Genomic DNA, 17353 nt, shown 5'->3' on the forward strand with positions numbered 1-17353 from the left:
TTGAATTTTTCATATTCTCCAAGCTTAATTGTCTAAATGTATATGGGATCAATACAGGATACAGTTTTGTTAATCTTTATGATGCTTGTTCTGTTGTGTGGTGACTTTTAGAAATGTTTGTCATTTGAGATTTTAAACATAAGAGTTGGAAGAGTTCTTAGCAGTTCTTATTTGTCGTGATTAGGGTGAGGAGCATGACAGATGGGCAATACATTTTGATTCATTCAAGAGCTGTCCTGGTTCTCAGTCTCAGCTGTCCTCTCGGTCAACACAAACACAACCAGAGTACTTCTGTGTCTCTCCGGACGCTCAGGACCTGGCTGATATCAGCAGTCTGTATACACCTACAACGGGAAGCCAGGTTGAACCTTCAGAGGAGGAGCACGTAGCAAGACCTGTTAGAGACGTGGCTGTGGAAAGCAGTAAGAAAAGGAAGTAAGTGCCTCCTTCAGCACCTGTTGGTGTTTAAGGAGGTCTGTGTGCCTTTTTAGGATTGTTGTTGTATTTGTATCTTAATTGGTTTCAGGTTTGGTGTTTTTCTTTACAGTAGAAATGACTAGTAGATACATTTCAAACAAAAATGACTTAGCACCTTGTTAAACCCACCTTTTGGAGGTTTTAAATAGCTAATGGATCTGTCTTGCCAGCTTTCTCCGTTCTATGACTGCTCTTTTGGACCCAGCTCAAATTGAGGAACGAGACAGGAGACGACAAAAACAGTTAGAACATCAGGTATTGCATTGTCAAATGTTGTTCTTTGCCTTAATCATTAGTAGTCATGGGCTAGATACCTAAGTAAATGGAAATTAAAATTCCAGTATAAACTTACAGAACAGGCCCTGCACAATCCTGTGATGAATCTAATCCCTACACCAACTGGCATTATATTAGAATTATACTTATGTTGAGAACCAGACAGTATCATGTAGTACAGCCACCTGCCTTCCAAGGAAGAAGGTCTTTAATGTTTAGGTTGTGTATCTGAAATGACACTAAATCTTAAGTTGGTATTGGATATTTTTTTCTCCAATTCTCCTGAATTCTGTTCAGGATGAGAATTAGTTCTTTGAAAGGGAAATAGATGCAAGGGATTGAAGTAGAATTATGATTAAGAAATCTAATGGATAATATAAGAAAGGAAACTAAGATTAAAATTTTGTCCTAATTTTAGTCTAATACTAAAGGGACTTAAATATCCAGTAATTCGGCAAATCTCTACTATATGAAGAATTTGGCTTAGTTAATATGGTTACTTGCAGTCGGTTAAGTGAACAGACATTTATAGAGCATCTGCTATTTTTACCAGGCACTATGTATGCTAAGCACTGAGATTGTTTCTTCAGTTGTTTTTCTCTTAGTTCTTCTATGAGCCCTCTTGGGATTAAAGAAAAAGCATGTAAAACTTGATGGGAGATGGGAAAAATACATTGGAAACCTGACATTTTAATTTAACTCATATATGTATTACTCTCTATATATTGATAAACATTTTTGAAACACCAGATGCTTTATGGATTTTTTAAAAATCTATGACAATAATTTACGTTACTGTTTATGACTAGAAAGCCATCACTGCTCAGGTAGAAGAGAAGCGCAAGAAGAAGCAGCTTGAAGAAGAGCAAAGAAAGAAGGAGGAACAAGAGGAGGAGCGTCGTTTAGCACGGGAACAAGAAGAGATGCAGAAACAGTATGAAGAAGATATACTTAAGCAAAAACAAAAGGAAGTAGGTATTTATATCCTAACTAACATTTTAGAGTAAAAATGGGTGTGTTGTTTTTGGGGTTTTTTTTAAACTTGTTTTTGGCTGCGTTGGGTCTTTGTTGCTGTGCGTGGGCTTTGTCTAGTTGTGGTGAGCGGGGGGCTACTCTTTGTTGCGGCGCGTGGGCTTCTCATTGCTGTGACTTCTCTTGTTGCGGAGCATGGGCTCTAGGCGCGCGGGCTTCAGTAGTTGCAGCATGCAGGCTCAGTAGTTATGGCACACGGGCTCTAGAGCGCAGGCTCAGTAGTTGTGGCGCACAGGCTTAGTTGCTCCACGGCATGTGGGATCTTCCCGGACCAGGGATAGCACCTGTGTCCCCTGCATTGGCAGGCAGATTCTTAACCACTGCGCCACCAGGGAAGTCCCTGGGTGTGTTTTTAAAGAAAAAATAACCAGAACATTTGCATGTGTTTTGAAGTTGTGAAACTATGCAGAAACATTAAAGCTTTGCATAAAGAAGGTTTTGAAAGTAGGAGGGAAGCTGGAGGTTTTATTGTTTCAAATGATTGATTCACAAATGCTGTACTCCTTGGGTTTCTTTCTGCTAAGAAGGTCAGGATGAGTTATTACAAAATAAAACAAAAGTTATCCATTTGCTTGATTTTTAAATGTTTTCTAAGCAATGATTATACTAATAAATTTCTAAATAGGTTAAGAGAAATGATTGGCCTTTCTGTCTGTATCCACTTGTGAACAGGAGCATTTACTTGCAGAGTCATTGGCTGGGATTGATGATAGAGTTTGTTGCTGTGTTAGAGGATTCCTCTGTGCTAAGTAAGGGTCTATTAAAAAGAGTAGATATCTGGTTGGCTAGGAGAACCCCTATATTAAGTGGTACAGTCTGCATAGGTATGGTGATGTCAAGTGCCATGTTTGAGTGGGCCTGACAAAGAGCAAGTTATACAATGATATTTGATTGCCAAAGGTTCCTGAGGTCTACAGAGCAGACTATACAGCACTCCCCCTGGAGCTGGGAGGTGGCGCTGAGAGACTGCCTTTTCTTGCCGTTTCCCACTTGAAACCTTTACTTCAGAGTTAGCTGATGAAGGTACAAATGATTTAGGTTCTGATTTCATTATGTTGAATAGGCTGAGCCAACTACACCTATGAAATAACTACATATGTGAAAAAAATCAAAGTGTGATTTGCTTGAATTGCAAAAAATGGCTGTAAGTCTTGAGTCTTACCTCTTATTATCTATTTTTTTATCTTAATAAAATTCAGGTGGAATTGACTGTTGGTTTTAGAAGTTTTGAAAACTTTATAGCATGGGTAAAAGAGTGTTTGTATTTGTGGTCTAATAATACAGCTGTAGAAAAAGATACTAAAATGTAATCTGTAAAAGGGAGGGAACTTTGTTCTCTTGGCTTCTCTACTCCCAGTATCATGAATAGTGCCTGGCACATAGTAGGAGCTTAGAAAATATCTACTGAGAGAAAATATTCAAGTCTGTACGTTTGATAATTGTATTTAATTAACTTTGCGCACTTCAATATTGATAGGAAATCATGACCCTTAAGACAATTGAACTGTTCCAGACGATGCAGAGAGCGCAGGAGTTGGCACAGAGACTGAAACAAGAACAGAGAATCCGAGAATTGGCTCAAAAGGGACATGACACTTCTAGATTGATTAAAAATCTTGGCAGTAAGCACTGGACTAGAATTTTATTTATAATATTTCTTGAAAATTTTAAATAATTGCCTATTTTTAATACCTTTAAACACCTGTTAACTAAATATTTTTTGAGGAATTTCAGACTTTGAACTAATGTAAAGTTATAATGCTTACTTGGGAAATTGCCTTAAGAGTAGAACTAAATAATGTTATAATTTTCAGTATCTTTTCACATACATTTTCTTACATTTTCCTCACAATAGGTAAAATGTATACTTTTGTACCCATTTTTACAGAGGTATCCATTAAGTGATCTCCCAAAATTCAGTAAGGGATAAGAATGCTGATAGCTTTTTGTAAGAAACTTTAGGCTAGCCCTTCTAAATTTTTATTGCAGTGTTTGCACTGCTTGATTAAACTAAGAGTCTTGTGTGTATTTAGTTGCTGCTATGTCATTTTATCACATAACTTATTTCTCTTGCCAGTTGATACAATACAAGTGGAATATAATGCATCTACTGACAACATTGCAAATTCAGGACATGGCTTGGATAAAATCAGTGGTAAAATGAATGCATATATCAGCTCTACAGCCTCTCCGAGGAAGGACACTGGTGTGCAAACGGGTACTGGTATAAATTGTGATTTGGCTTAAAATTTACTTAAAATTTAAGTCACAATTAGAAGTAAGTTAAATTAATTTAAAATGTAAAGGAATTTGAGGTTTTCAGTACGAGTTAGGAAATAAAGGTATTTCTTGGTTTTTAATTTCTCTATAGCAGCTTTATTAAGATATAATTTACATAGTATAAAATTTACCCTTTTAAAGGGTACAATTCAGTGTTTTTTAAAAGAGCACAATTCAGTTTTTATATTCATAGTTGTGCAGCTATCACCGTAATTAACTTTAGAACATTTTTATCACTCCAAAAAGAAACCCTGTACCCATCGACAATCATTCTCCATTTCCTCTCTCCCCTCTATTCTTGGGCAACCACCAGTTTACTTTCTGTCTCTCTAGATTTGTTTGTTCTGGACATTTCATATAATTGGAATCATATCATATGTGGTCTTCTCTGTCTAGATTCTTTCACTTAGTATGTTTTAAGTTTCATCCATATTGTTGCATGTAATAGTAAGTACTTCATTCCTTTTTATCACTGAATAATATTCCATTTTATGGATATACCACCACATTTTGTTTATTCCTTCATCAGTTGAGGACATTTGGGTTCCACTTTTTGGCTGTTGGAAATATGCTGCTGTGAACATTCATGTGCAAATTTTTGTGTAGACATAAATTTTCAGTGTCTTGGGGGAGAAGAGTAGCATTGCTGAGTCGTATAGTAACTGTATGTTTAGAATATTGAGGAACTACTAAATTGTGTTCCACAGCAGCTGTACCATTTTACATTCTCATCAGAAATGTATGAAGATTCCAATTTCTTTACATCCTTGCCCATACTTACTATTCTCATGGTTGTAAAGTGCTCTCTCATTATGATTGCTGACGTTGAGCATCTTTTCATGTGCTTGTTTTAAATTTTTACATAACTAATTAGGTAATATCCATGTTGGGTATCATTATCATAGGTCTCCATGCTTACTGTGAATCCTTTCAGCCCTCCATCCATGCGTCTAGGAAATATTTTTTCTTTTTTTACATAACTTCCAATAAATCTTTTCATTTTTTTTGTAAAATTGAGATATAATTGACACATAATATTAGTTTCAGGTGTACAACATAATGTTTGATATCTGTATATATTGTAAAATAATCACAATAAGAAGTCTAGTTAACATTCGTTACCATACAGAGTTACAGTTTTTTTTCTTGTGATGAGAACTTTGAAGATTTACTCTCTTAGTAACTTTCAAATATACAGTACAATATTATTACTATAGCCAACATTCTGTACATTACATCCCCAGACTTACTTATTTTACAACTGGAAGGTTGTACATTTTGCTCACGTCCCAACCACCCTCTCTGGCAGCACCAGTCTGTTCTCTGTATCTATGAGGTTTTTTTTTTTTTCCACCCAGATTCCACATATACCTGAGGATCATATGATACTTGTCTGTCTTTTTGACTTATTTTACTTAGCATAATGTCCCAGGTCAATTCATTTTGTTGGAAATGGCAAAATTTCATTCTTTTTCATGGCTAATATTCCATTGTGTGTATATACGTGTGTGTGTGTGTGTGTGTGTGTGTGTGTGTGTGTGTGTGTACACACAGTACATTTTCTTCATTCATTTATCAGTAAACACTTAGGTTGCTTCCATTTGTTGGCTATTGTAAATAATGCTGCAGTGAACAAAGTAATGCATATATTTCTTTGAGTTAGTGTTTTTATTTCCTTCAGCTAAGTACCCAGAAGTGGGATTGCTGGATCACATGGTTCTATTTTTAATTTTTAAGGAACTTCCAATACTATTTTCCGTAGTGATTGCACCAGTTTACATTCGCACCAACAGTGCACAAAGGTTCCCTCTTCTCCACTTCTTCACCAGCTCTTATTTCTTGTCTTTTTGATAATCGCCATTCTGACAGGTGTGAGGTGGTATTTCATTGTGATTTTTATTTGCATTTTCCTGATGATCAGGGATATTGAGCATCTTTTCACATATCCGTGTTGGCTATCTAGATGTTGCCTTTGGAAAAATGTCTATTCAGATATTCTGCACATTTTTTAATTGGATTTTTTTTTTGCTGTTGCATAGTATGACTTCTTAATACATGATACATGATTTGTATATATTTTCTCCCATTCAGCCTTTTCATCTTGTTGATGGTTTCCTTTGCTGTACAGGACCTTTTTAGTTTGATGGAGTCTCAGTTGTTTAGTTTTGCTCACGCTACCTTTGCTTTTTGTGTCAAATCCAAAAAATCACTGCCAAGACCGGTGTCAGAGAACTTACTGCCTAAGTTTTCCTCTAGAAGTTTTATTATTTCAGGTCTTACATTTAAGTCTTCAATCTGTTTTTAATTCATTTTTGTGTATGATGTAAAATAGTGGTCAAGTTTCATTCCTGTGCATGTGGCTGTCCATTTTTTCCAGTGCCATTTATTGAAGAAAATGTTGTTTCTCTTTGGATCTTTTGTTGTAAAATCATTGACCATATATGCATGGGTTTATGTCTGGGCTCTCTATTCTGTTTCACTGATCTATGTGTATGTCTTCATGCCAGTACCATACTCTTGATTACTACAGCTTTGTATTACACTCTGAAATCAGGAAGCATGATGCCTCCAGCTTTGTTCTTCTTTCTCAGGGTTGCTTTAGCTATTCAGGGTCTTTTGTGGTGCCATACAAATTTTATGATTGTTTGTTCTGTTTCTGTGAAAAATATCTTTGGAATTTTGATAGGGATTATGTGGAATCTGTAGATTGCTTTGGGTAGCATGGTCATTTTAACAATATTAATTCTTCCAGTCCATGAGCTTGGAATATGTTTCTATTTATTTGAGTCGTCTTCAGTTTCTTTCATTAGTATCTTATAGTTTTCAGTGTACAGGTCTTTCACCTCCATGGTTAAATTTATTCCTAGATATTTTATTCTTTTTTATGTACTTGTAATTGGGACTGTTGCAGTTGGAAATGGGATTGTGTTCTTAATTTCTCATTCTGACAGTTCATTATTAGTGTATAGAAATGCAGGAGATTTTTGTATGTTGATTTTGTATCCTGCAAGTTTACTGAATTCATTTGTTATTTCTAATAGGGTTTTTTTTGGTGGAGGCTTTAGAGTTTTCTGTATACGATATGTCACCTGCAAATAGTGACAGTTTTACTTTTCCCTTACAAATTTGGATGCCTTTTCTTTTTTTTTTAAGATGTTGGGGGTAGGAGTTTTTATTAATTAATTTATTTTTGCTGTGTTGGGTCTTCGTTTCTGTGCAAGGGCTTTCTCTAGTTGTGGCAAGTGGGGGCCACTCTTCATCGCGGTGCGCGTGCCTCTCACTCTCGTGGCCTCTCTTGTTGCGGAGCACAGGCTCCAGATGCGCAGGCTCAGTAGTTGTGGCTCACGGGCCTAGTTGCTCCGCGGCATGTGGGATCCTCCCAGACCAGGGCTCGAACTGTGTCCCCTGCATTAGCAGGCAGATTCTCAACCACTGCACCACCAGGGAAGCCCTGGATGCCTTTTCTTTCATTTTCCTCCCTAATTGCTCTTGCTAGGACTTCCACTACTATGTTGAGTAAAACCAGTGAGAGTGGGCATCCTTGTCTTCTTCCTGGTCTTTGAAAAAGTTTAAAGCTTTTCATCATCAAGCATGATTTTAGCTGTGGGTTTGACATATATGGCCTTTATTAGGTTGAAATACTTTCCCTCTCTACCCACTTTGTTGAGAGTTTTTTATCATAAACCATTGTTGAATTTTGGCAAATGCTTTTTCTGCATCTGTTGAGATGATTATATGATCTTTATCCTTCACTTTGTTAATGTGGTATATTGATTTTGTTGCTTTTGGATAGAACGTTCTGTATATACCTGTGAAGTCCTTCTGATTTAATGTATCATAAAAGGCTATTTGCTTATTTATTTTCTTTCCGGATGATCTATCCATTGATGTGAGTGGGGTATTAAAGTCTCCTACTATTACTGTATTGCCATCTATTTCTCCCTTTAGGTCTGTTAATATTTGCTTTATGTATTTCGGTGCTCCCATGTTGGGTCCATAAATACTTACAAATATTATATTTTCTGGTGGATTGACCTCTTTAAATGCCCTCCTTTGTCTCTTGTTACAGACTTTGTTTTAAAGTCTATTTTGTCTGATATAAATATAGCTATTCCCACTTTATTTTGGTTTTCAATTGTATGGAATATTTTTTCCCTTCTCTTCATTTTCAGTGTGTGGTGTGTCCTTGTATCTGATGTGAGTTTCTTGTAGGCAGCATATAAGATAAGTGTGGGGTTTTTTTTTTAATCCATTTAGCCATTCTTTCTCTTTTGATTGGAGAATTGAGTCCATTCACATTTAAAGTAATTAAGGATAGGAATGTATATATTGTACTTTTGTTAATTGTTTTGTGGTTGTTTCGTAGTTCCTCTTTGTCCCTTCTTCTCTTCCTTGGTGTTTTGATGACTTTCTTTAGAAGTATGCTTAGATACCTTTCTCTTTATCTTTTGTGTATCTACTATAGGTTTATGCATTGTGGTTATCATGAGGCTTACCAACTTTATAACAACTTAAGTTTGAATGCCACCTAAAGCTCTACATTTTTACTCTTCCCCTTCGTGTTTTATGTTTTTGATGTCACATTTTATATCTTTGTGTGTCCCTTAACTATTTATTCTTACTGCTTTTGTCTTTGAACCTTCATACTAGCTTTATGAGTGATTTATGAGATTTATGAGTGAATAATCCACTGCCTTTAATATTAACCTTTACAGTGAGATTTATACTTGTATATGTTTTTCTGTTACTAATTATAGCACCCTTTTCAGCTTAAAGAAGTTCATTTATAAAACCAGTTTAGTGGTGATGAACTCCTTTAACTTTTGCTTATCTGGGAAAACACTCTTTCGCTCTCCTTCGATTCTGAATGATAACTTTGCTGGATAGAGTATTCTTTTTTTTTTTTTTTTTTTGCCATACGTGGGCCTCTCACTGCTGTGGCCTCTCCCGTTGTGGAGCACAGGCTCGGGATGCACAGGCTCAGCAGCCATGGCTCACAGGCCTAGCCACTCTGCGGCATGTGGGATCCTCCCGGACCGGGGCACGAACCTGTGTCCCCTGCATCGTCAGGCGGACTCTCAACCACTGCGCCACCAGGGAAGCCCGGATAGAATATTCTTAATGGAAGTTTTTTTCTTTAAACACTTCGAATATTTTATGCCACTGCCTCTGGCTTGCAGAGTTTCTGCTGAAAAATCTCATAGTCTTATGAGGGTTCCTTTGTACATAACAAGTTGTTTTTCTCTTTTTTTTTTTTTTTTTTTGCGGTACGCAGGCCTCTCACTGTTGTGGCCTCTCCCGTTGTGGAGCACAGGCTCCGGACGCACAAGCTCAGCGGCCGGGCCCAGCCGCTCTGCAGCATGTCGGATTTTCCCGGACGAGGGCACGAACCTATGTCCCCTGCATCTGCAGGCAGATTTTCAACTGCTGCGCCACCAGGGAAGCCCAAGTTGTTTTTCTCTTGCAGCTCTTAAGTGTCTCTCCTTGTCTTTAACTTTTTTGACATTTTCATTATACTGTGCCTTGGTGTGTGGGTCCATTGGGTTCATCTTGTTTAGTGTTCTCTGGGTTTCCACAGAGCTTTCTTCCCCAAGGTGAGGGAAGTCTTAAGCCATTATTTCTTCAGATAAGTTTTCTGTCCCTTTTCTGTCTCCTTCTGGGCCCCCTGTAATGCAAATTTTAGTTCACGTGATGTTGTCTCATAAATCCCTTAAGCTGTCTTCACTTTTATAATTCTTTTTCTCTTTGCCACTCTGATTAGATGAATTCTGCCCTGTCATCAGGTTCATGAACTTTTCTTCTGCTTCTATTAGTCTGATGTTGGACCCCTCTATTTTTCAGTTTAGTTATTGTATTCTTCAGCTCTGTGGCTTCTATTTGGTACTATTTATATTTTATCTCTTCTGAAGTTCTCACTGTGTTTATCCATTGGTTTCTTGAATTTGGTGAGAACCTTTAGGATCATTACTTACTTTGAACTCTTTATCAGGTAGATTACTTATCACTTTTTCATTAAGGTTCTTTATTCTTTCATTTGGAACATGTTCTTCCTTTGTTTCTTCATTTTTCTTGACTCTCTTTGTTGGTTTCTTTGCATTAAATGAACAGCCACCTCTTCCAGTCTTGAAGGAGTGGCCTTGTGTAGGAAATGAACGTTATCATTCAATCTTACCCTAGCTTTTGGTTGTATCTCAAGCCTTTGTGATTGTCCGTGCAGGATATTCTATTTTTAGTAGCTCCCAGTGGTTGAGGAGGTGCCAGGATTTGTCAGTGTCCCATATCTAAGCACCTAGATTCAGGCTGACTGGAAGCCAGACTCGCAGGCAGTCTTGGTTTGTTTTGGTTTGGTTTGGTTTTTTGTGGCACGCGGGTCTCTCGTTGTTGTGGCCTCTCCCATTGTGGAGCACAGGCTCCGGATGCACAGGTTCAGCGGCCATGCCTCATGGGCCCAACTGCTCCGTGGCATGTGGGATCTTCCCAGACCGGGGCACGAACCCGTGTCCCCTGCATCAGCAGGCAGACTCTCAACCACTGCGCCACCAGGGAAGCCCCAGGTAGTCTTTTAAAGTATACAAATATATAGAGTCCTCTGGGACTGCAGGCATAAGCTCCACTGGCCATCAGAGTTAGGCATTCTGGATGTCTCCTGGATGGCAGTAGCAAAAACTGGGGCTCCAGACAATTGCATAAGCTCTTGTGTATAAGCTCTTTTCTGGGAGACATCAGCAAGCTGTAGTGAAGCAGAGGATAAGTGCAAAGATGGCGTCCAACAGCCTACATCCCTAAGAGCACCTCAGTAAGCCTCTAGTTGTATGCCAAACCTGAAGCCTGCCCCTCAGGCCAAAGCTCCAGGATAAGCAGATAGACCTTTTTCATGAAAAGATAGGGTGTATGTGTTTCAGTTTCCTGTTTGTGTAGTGCCCTGGGGGTGGTAACATGCCAATAATTTTCAATTGTTATAGTCCCTTGAGACTCTGGAACACAAGCCCCTTTGGTCACCAGAGCCAGGCAATCAAGAGACATCCCCCAGGCAGCAGCTGCAGAAACCAGGGCACAAGAGGTAAAACCTGTGGCACCATAGGCAGGTAACAGCTCCCCTCCAAGAGATAATGGATGACTAGAGCATAGCTGAGAGTATGAAGATGGTGCTTGACCTCTAAGGTGTCTGGAAAGGGTTACAGTCAGCCCTTAGATACGTGTTTAATTAGGAGCCTGCCCCTCAGGCTGTAGCTATGATACGCTAATAGGCTTCTTTCACAGAGAGACTGAACTCCTGCATCTGTTTTCTCTTGCTGTGCCCTGGCAGTAGTAGCTGTTTAAGAACTCTTTCTCCGTTGGTTACAGTCCTGTGGGACCTGCAAGCATGAGTGCTTGGCCACTAGAACCAGGTGATGTAGAAGTGTCTGCTGGTGGCAGCTGCAAAAATTGGGGCACATTGCAAGGGTATAAGCTTTTTGGGAAATACCGGAAAGCTGGATTAAGGCGGAGAAATAATGTGAAGATTGCATCTAATGGTCTCCATTCCCTGAGAGCTTGTCCGTAGGCCCCTAGATGTGTACCAAACTAGAAGCCTACCCTTAAGGCCAAACCTTTTGGAGAAGCAAATAGGAATCTTTCTCAGAAAGACTGGGGTTTGTTTCAGCCTGCTGTCCATGCAGTGTCCTGGGGGTGATAATCTGCCAAGAACTGTTTCTCTGATTGTTACAGTTTCATGGGACCCAGGAATGTGACCCACCTCTGCCCCCCCAACCCCTGCCTCCAGAGCCAGGCCATCAGGGGGCAACAGCTGTAAAAACCAGGGCTCCAGATGCGTGTAAAAGTTCCCCTTCAGGAGATACTGGCACTCTGAAATGGGGTAAAGGGAGCGGGTGAAGATGGCGTGTACCAGCTATAGCAAGGCAGAGGGTGGCTGTGAAGATGGTACCTCCCCCCCCCCCCCCCCAGCTGCCCGTTTGAAGCTGGGGGTGGGGAGTGTAACAGCGGGGCAGGGGCAGCAAGGTGGGAATAAAAGGCTTAGTGTTTTTTAATTTTTAAAATTTTATTTATATTTTTTTGAGTATAAACAGAACATTTATTAAAGTACTTCTTAAAATTACAGAGTGCTTAGAGAAAATTCTTACAGAAACATCTGTAAGGAAAATAGTTTTGGCTAGTATTCAAAATGGCAGTAGTTCTTAGCATGCATCTACCTGTACTTCTCCCACCTCATTTTTATTTATTCTTACATAATAAACACTTACAGTACAATGTAAGGTATTCCTTATTTCAGACTTATCTAAGGTATTTTTCACCTGCTGACTTTAAAACTTTGGAGCAACTTGACTTAAATTTTTAAACTAGCACTGCAAGGTGAGTTCATCCCACTGCTTCATTTCAGTGAGAAGAGCCTGTCTTGAGTTCAAGCTTTTGTAATCCTTGGAATAGTGCAAAACTGTATAAAAGCCAATTTATGAGCTGTCACTTTATTTATTTATTTTATTGGAGTATAATTGCTTTACAATATACAACGAAGTGAATATTGTACACTTTGTTGTACAGCAAAGTGAATCAGCTATATGTATACATATATCCCCTCCTCTTGGACCTCCCTCCCCTGCCCCCGCATCTGGCCCATTTAGGTCATCACAGAGCACCAAGCTAAGGCTCCCTGTGCTATACTGCAGGTTCCAACTAGCTATGTGTTTTACACATGGTACTGTATTTATGTCAAACCTAATCTCCCAATTCATCCCACCTGTGTCCACACATCCATTCTCTACATCTATGTCTCTGTTCATTCTCTGGAAATAGGTTCATCGGTACTATTTTTCTAGATTCCACATATATGCATTAATATACGATATTTGTTTTTCTGACTTCACATTCTGTATGACAGACTCTAGGTCCATCCACATCTCTACAAATGACCCAGTTTTGTTCCTTTTTATGGCTGAGTAATATTCCATTGTATATATGTACCACATCTTCTTTATTGATTCATCTGTCAGTGGACATTTAGGTTGTTTCCATGACCTGGCTATTTTAAATAGTGCTGCAGTGAACATTGGGGTACATGTGTCTCTTTATTTTGTTTTTAAACATTTATTTATTTATTTTTGGCTGTGTTGGGTCTTTGTTGCTGTGCGTGGGCTTTCTCTAGTTGCAGCGAGTGGGAGCTACTCTTCATTGTGGTGTACGGGCTTCTCATTGCGGTGGCTTTTCTTGTTGCAGAGCATGGGCTCTAGGCATGCGGGCTTCAGTAGTTGTGGCTCGCGGGCTCTAGAGCACAGGCTCAGTAGTTGTGGCACACGGGCTTAGTTGCTTCACAGCATGTGGGATCTTCCCAGACCAGGGCTTGAACCCGTGTCCCCTGCATTGGCAGGAGGGTTCTTAACCACTGTGCCACCAGGGAAGTCCCATGTGTCTTTTTGAATTACAGTTTTCTCAGGGTATATGCCCAGTAGTGGGATTGCTGGGTCATATGGTAATTCTATTTTTAGTTTTTTAAGGAACCTCCATACTGTTCTCCACAGTGGCTGTATCAATTTACATTCCCACCAACAGTGTAAAAAGGTTGGTTCCCTTTTCTCCACACCCTCTCCAGCATTTATTATTTGTAGATTTTTTGATGGTGGCCATTCTGACTGGTGTGAGGTGACACCTCTTCGTAGTTTTGATTTGCATTTCTCTAATGATTAGTGATGTTGAGCATCTTCTCATATGCCTTTTGGCCATCTGTATGTCTTTGGAGAAAAATGCCAATTTAGGTCTTCCGCCCATTTTTGGATTGGGTTGTTTGTTTTTTTGATATTGAGCTGCATGAGCTGTTTGTATATTTTGGACATTAATCTTTTGTCAGTTGCTTCGTTTGCAAATATTTTCTCCCATTCTGAGGGTTGTCTTTTCGTTTTGTTTATAGTTTCCTTTGCTGTGCAAAAGCTTTTAAGTTTAATTAGGTCCCATTTGTTTATTTTTGTTTTTATTTTCATTACTCTAGGAGGTGGGTCAAAAAAGATCTTGCTGTGATTTATGTCAAAGAGTGTTCTGGGGCTTCCCTTGTGGCGCAGTGGTTGAGAGTCCGCCTGCTGAGGCAGGGGACACGGGTTCGTGCCCCAGACTGGGAGGATCCCATGTGCCGCGGAGCAGCTAGGCCCATGAGCCATGGCCGGGAAGCCTGCGCATCCGGAGCCTGTGCCCCGCAACGGGAGAGGCCACAACAGTGAGAGGCCTGCGTATCACAAAAAAAAAAAAAAGTGTTCTGCCTATGTTTTCCACTAAGAATTTTATAGTGTCCAGTCTTACATTTAGGTCTTTAATCCATTTTGAGTTCATTTTTGTGTATGGTGTTAGAGAATGTTCTAATTTCATTCTTTTACATGTAGCTGTCCAGTTTTCCCAGCACCACTTATTAAGGAGACTGTCTTTTCTCCATTGTATATCCTTGCCTCCTTTGTCATAGATTAGGTGACCATAGGTGTGTGGGTTTATCTCTGGGCTTTCTATCCTGTACCATTGAGCTATATTTCTGTTTTTGTCCCAGTACCATACTGTCTTGATTACTGTAGCTTTGTAGTATAGTCTGAAGTTGGGAAGCCTGATTCTTCTAGCTCCATTTTTCTTTTTGCAGATTGCTTTGGCTGTGTGGGGTCTTTTATGTTTCCATACAAATTGTTAAATTTTTTGTTCTAATTCTGTGAAAAATGCCATTGGTAATTTGATAGGGATTGCACTGAATCTATAGATTGCTTTGGGTAGTATAATCATTTTCACAATATTGATTCTTCCAATCCAAGAACATGGTATATCTCTCCATTTGTTGGTATCATCTTCAGTTTCTTTCAACAGTGTCTTATGGTTTTCTGCATACAGGTCTTTTGTCTCCCTAGGTAGGTTTATTCCTAGGTGTTTTATTCTTTTTGTTGCAATGGTAAATGGGATTCTTTCCTTAATTTCTCTTTCTGCTCTTTCATTATTAGTGTATAGGAATGCAAGAGATTTCTGTGTATTAATTTTGTATCCTTCAGCTTTACCAGATTCATTGATTAGCTCTAGTAGTCTACCGGTGGCATCTTTAGTATTTTCTATGTATAGTATCATGTCATCTGTGAACAGTGACAGTTTTACTTCTTCTTTTCCAATTTGTATTCCTTTTATTTATTTTTCTTACCGATTGCTGTGGCTCGGACTTCCAAAACTATGTTGAATAAAGTGGCTAGAGTTGACATCTTTGTCTTATTCCTGATCTTAGAGGAAGCGCCTTCAGTTTTTTACCATTGAGAATGATGTTTGCTGAGGGTTTGCTGTACATGTTGAAGTTGGGCGGGGGGCAGTGTAACAGCCGGGGCAGGGACGGCAAGGTGGGAGTAAAAGGCCTAGTGGTTCTTTTAAAAAAAAAACAGGTGGTGCCCACCATCCTCATCCCCACCCCCATCCCAAGAGTATTCCAGCAAGCCCCTAGATGTGTTAAGTTACATTCCTACCTCTTGGGCCAACGCTTCAGCATATTTTTAAATGAGCCTCTTTCACATTTGGGTGTAATCAGCTGCCTCTGCACTGGGCCCTGAGGTAAGTGAGCCCTTTAAGAGCTGTTTCTCCCTTTTGCTATAGCTTTGTGGGTCTTGTGGACATGAGCCGCATTGGTTTTCAGTGCTGTGTGTTTTGGGGGATTATCTGTTCTGTGCAGATCTTAAAAGTGGGGGTACCCAATGTGGGATTCAAACCCTTATCTCCTTGGGGAAAAGCGCTGGGTTTTGAGTTCCCTCCCAATTGTGGGTTGCAGCACAGGGGTGGGGTTTATGGCTTGACTGTGTCTCAGCCTCTCCCACCTGCTTTGATGGTGTGCCAGACTTGGGCAATGTGTAGGAGTCGCCCAGCCAGTTGTTTAGGTTTTTTTCAGAGGAAATTGTTCCATATGTAACTATAGGTTCAAGTGTGTCTGTAGGAGGCGAGTTCAGGATCTTCCTAGGTCACCACCTTGAACCAGACCTTCAGTTTTTAAACTAATTACCAATGGACCCTCCTGTCAGTTATTTGTGGTCTTGGGGATCCCTTGGTAACTTAACAAGAGACAAAAACCAATTTGGCTGGCCATAAGTTAGGAGATAATATTAATGTTCCTCTAGAAATATCAAAAAGCTACTCTGGAGTTGGCTACTGCTGAGCCCCAAGCCCAGAATGTCTTAATGGAAATCCATCCTCTAACATACCACTCTTTCTGCCAGTTAATTTTAGATCTTCAGTACAACACCAGATTACATAATATGACAGAAGGTAGAAGGGAATTTGAAAAGGGAATTGGGTAAAGCAACCTGTTTAGTTTATTAAAAAAAACAAAATTTTTTTAATAGTTTCCTCGTAAGCTTGAAGAATGTGGTTTCTCCCTTCTCTATGTCCAGATAAACAACAAAATTATATAAATCCTACACATCACTTAAGAGGAAGTCAAACTAAAAAAAAAAAGTCAAACTAGGTCTTTAAGACCATGAAATTATGTATATTATCACTGGGTGATTCTAAGGCAATTTAATCAGTCAGGGTCCCAAAGTAGAATAATTAAAGATGGATTATTTAAAAAGAGACTATTTTCAAAGGAGTGGATGTGAGGGAAAACAGCAGTAGTGCTTTGACTCTGGTGCTAGTAGCAACTGACTTGTTACCAGAACCTAGAAGACAAGCGTTGTATAGAGGTAACTTTGAGGGGAACCTTTGGTAAAGGGATAGAGTCAGCCTGAGGTCAGCTCACAGGGAATGAGCCAGTGGGATAAGTATCCTGAATTCACTCTTTTCCCTTCCTATAATCTGCATATGAACACTCCTGACAGAAACAGAAACCAGAGGACCCAGGAACCCATTGATAAGGTTCTTACCAGTCAGCCTGCTAGGTCAGAGAGCCGGGGAGAGAAAGGTGTAAAGTGGGTCTAGAGTGGCAAAAAAGGATATCCAGTATGAAAATGATGTAGGCTGGGCAGCCTTACTAGGATTAGTCCTGGCCAGCTCTAGTCTGCAATAACACACAGCAATAATTGGACTTTTTTTTAGCTAATTGTGAATTTAAAATTTTAATCATATGTGAAAAAAAGTCTTTTGAGCAACAAAGTAATTTTGTTGCTCAATTGTTGTGATAGCTGAACACATATATAATCATGAACATTATGTAAATTTTAAGGAGATTTTAGATGTTTGAATGGTGAACTTTTCCTGTTTTCAAAATGGAAGAAAGTAAAAGGTTATATGTGATTCAGGGATGGCCTGGAGGCATAGCATGATGGTATATGAGATACAGACATTTAAAAAGTTAGATGAGGACTTC

The 17353-nt window shown here is 39.3% G+C and overlaps 1 protein-coding gene across 10 annotated transcripts in view; it reads left to right on the top strand.

Annotated features, from left to right (window-relative positions):
* The window catches only part of CCDC66 (coiled-coil domain containing 66), a 55112-nt gene that overhangs the window by 30181 nt on the left and 7578 nt on the right, over positions 1–17353 (top strand). For all 10 annotated transcript variants that reach the window (XM_073811248.1, XM_073811251.1, XM_033865159.2 and 7 more), the window contains 5 exons: positions 185–435; positions 648–732; positions 1563–1724; positions 3263–3407; positions 3863–4003. In XM_073811248.1, the coding sequence (XP_073667349.1) occupies positions 185–435; positions 648–732; positions 1563–1724; positions 3263–3407; positions 3863–4003 (784 nt within the window). The remainder of the gene's footprint in view (positions 1–184; positions 436–647; positions 733–1562; positions 1725–3262; positions 3408–3862; positions 4004–17353) is intronic.

The sequence above is a fragment of the Tursiops truncatus genome, chromosome 10 (assembly GCF_011762595.2).
Source record: "Tursiops truncatus isolate mTurTru1 chromosome 10, mTurTru1.mat.Y, whole genome shotgun sequence".
Taxonomy (NCBI): Eukaryota; Metazoa; Chordata; class Mammalia; order Artiodactyla; family Delphinidae; genus Tursiops; species Tursiops truncatus.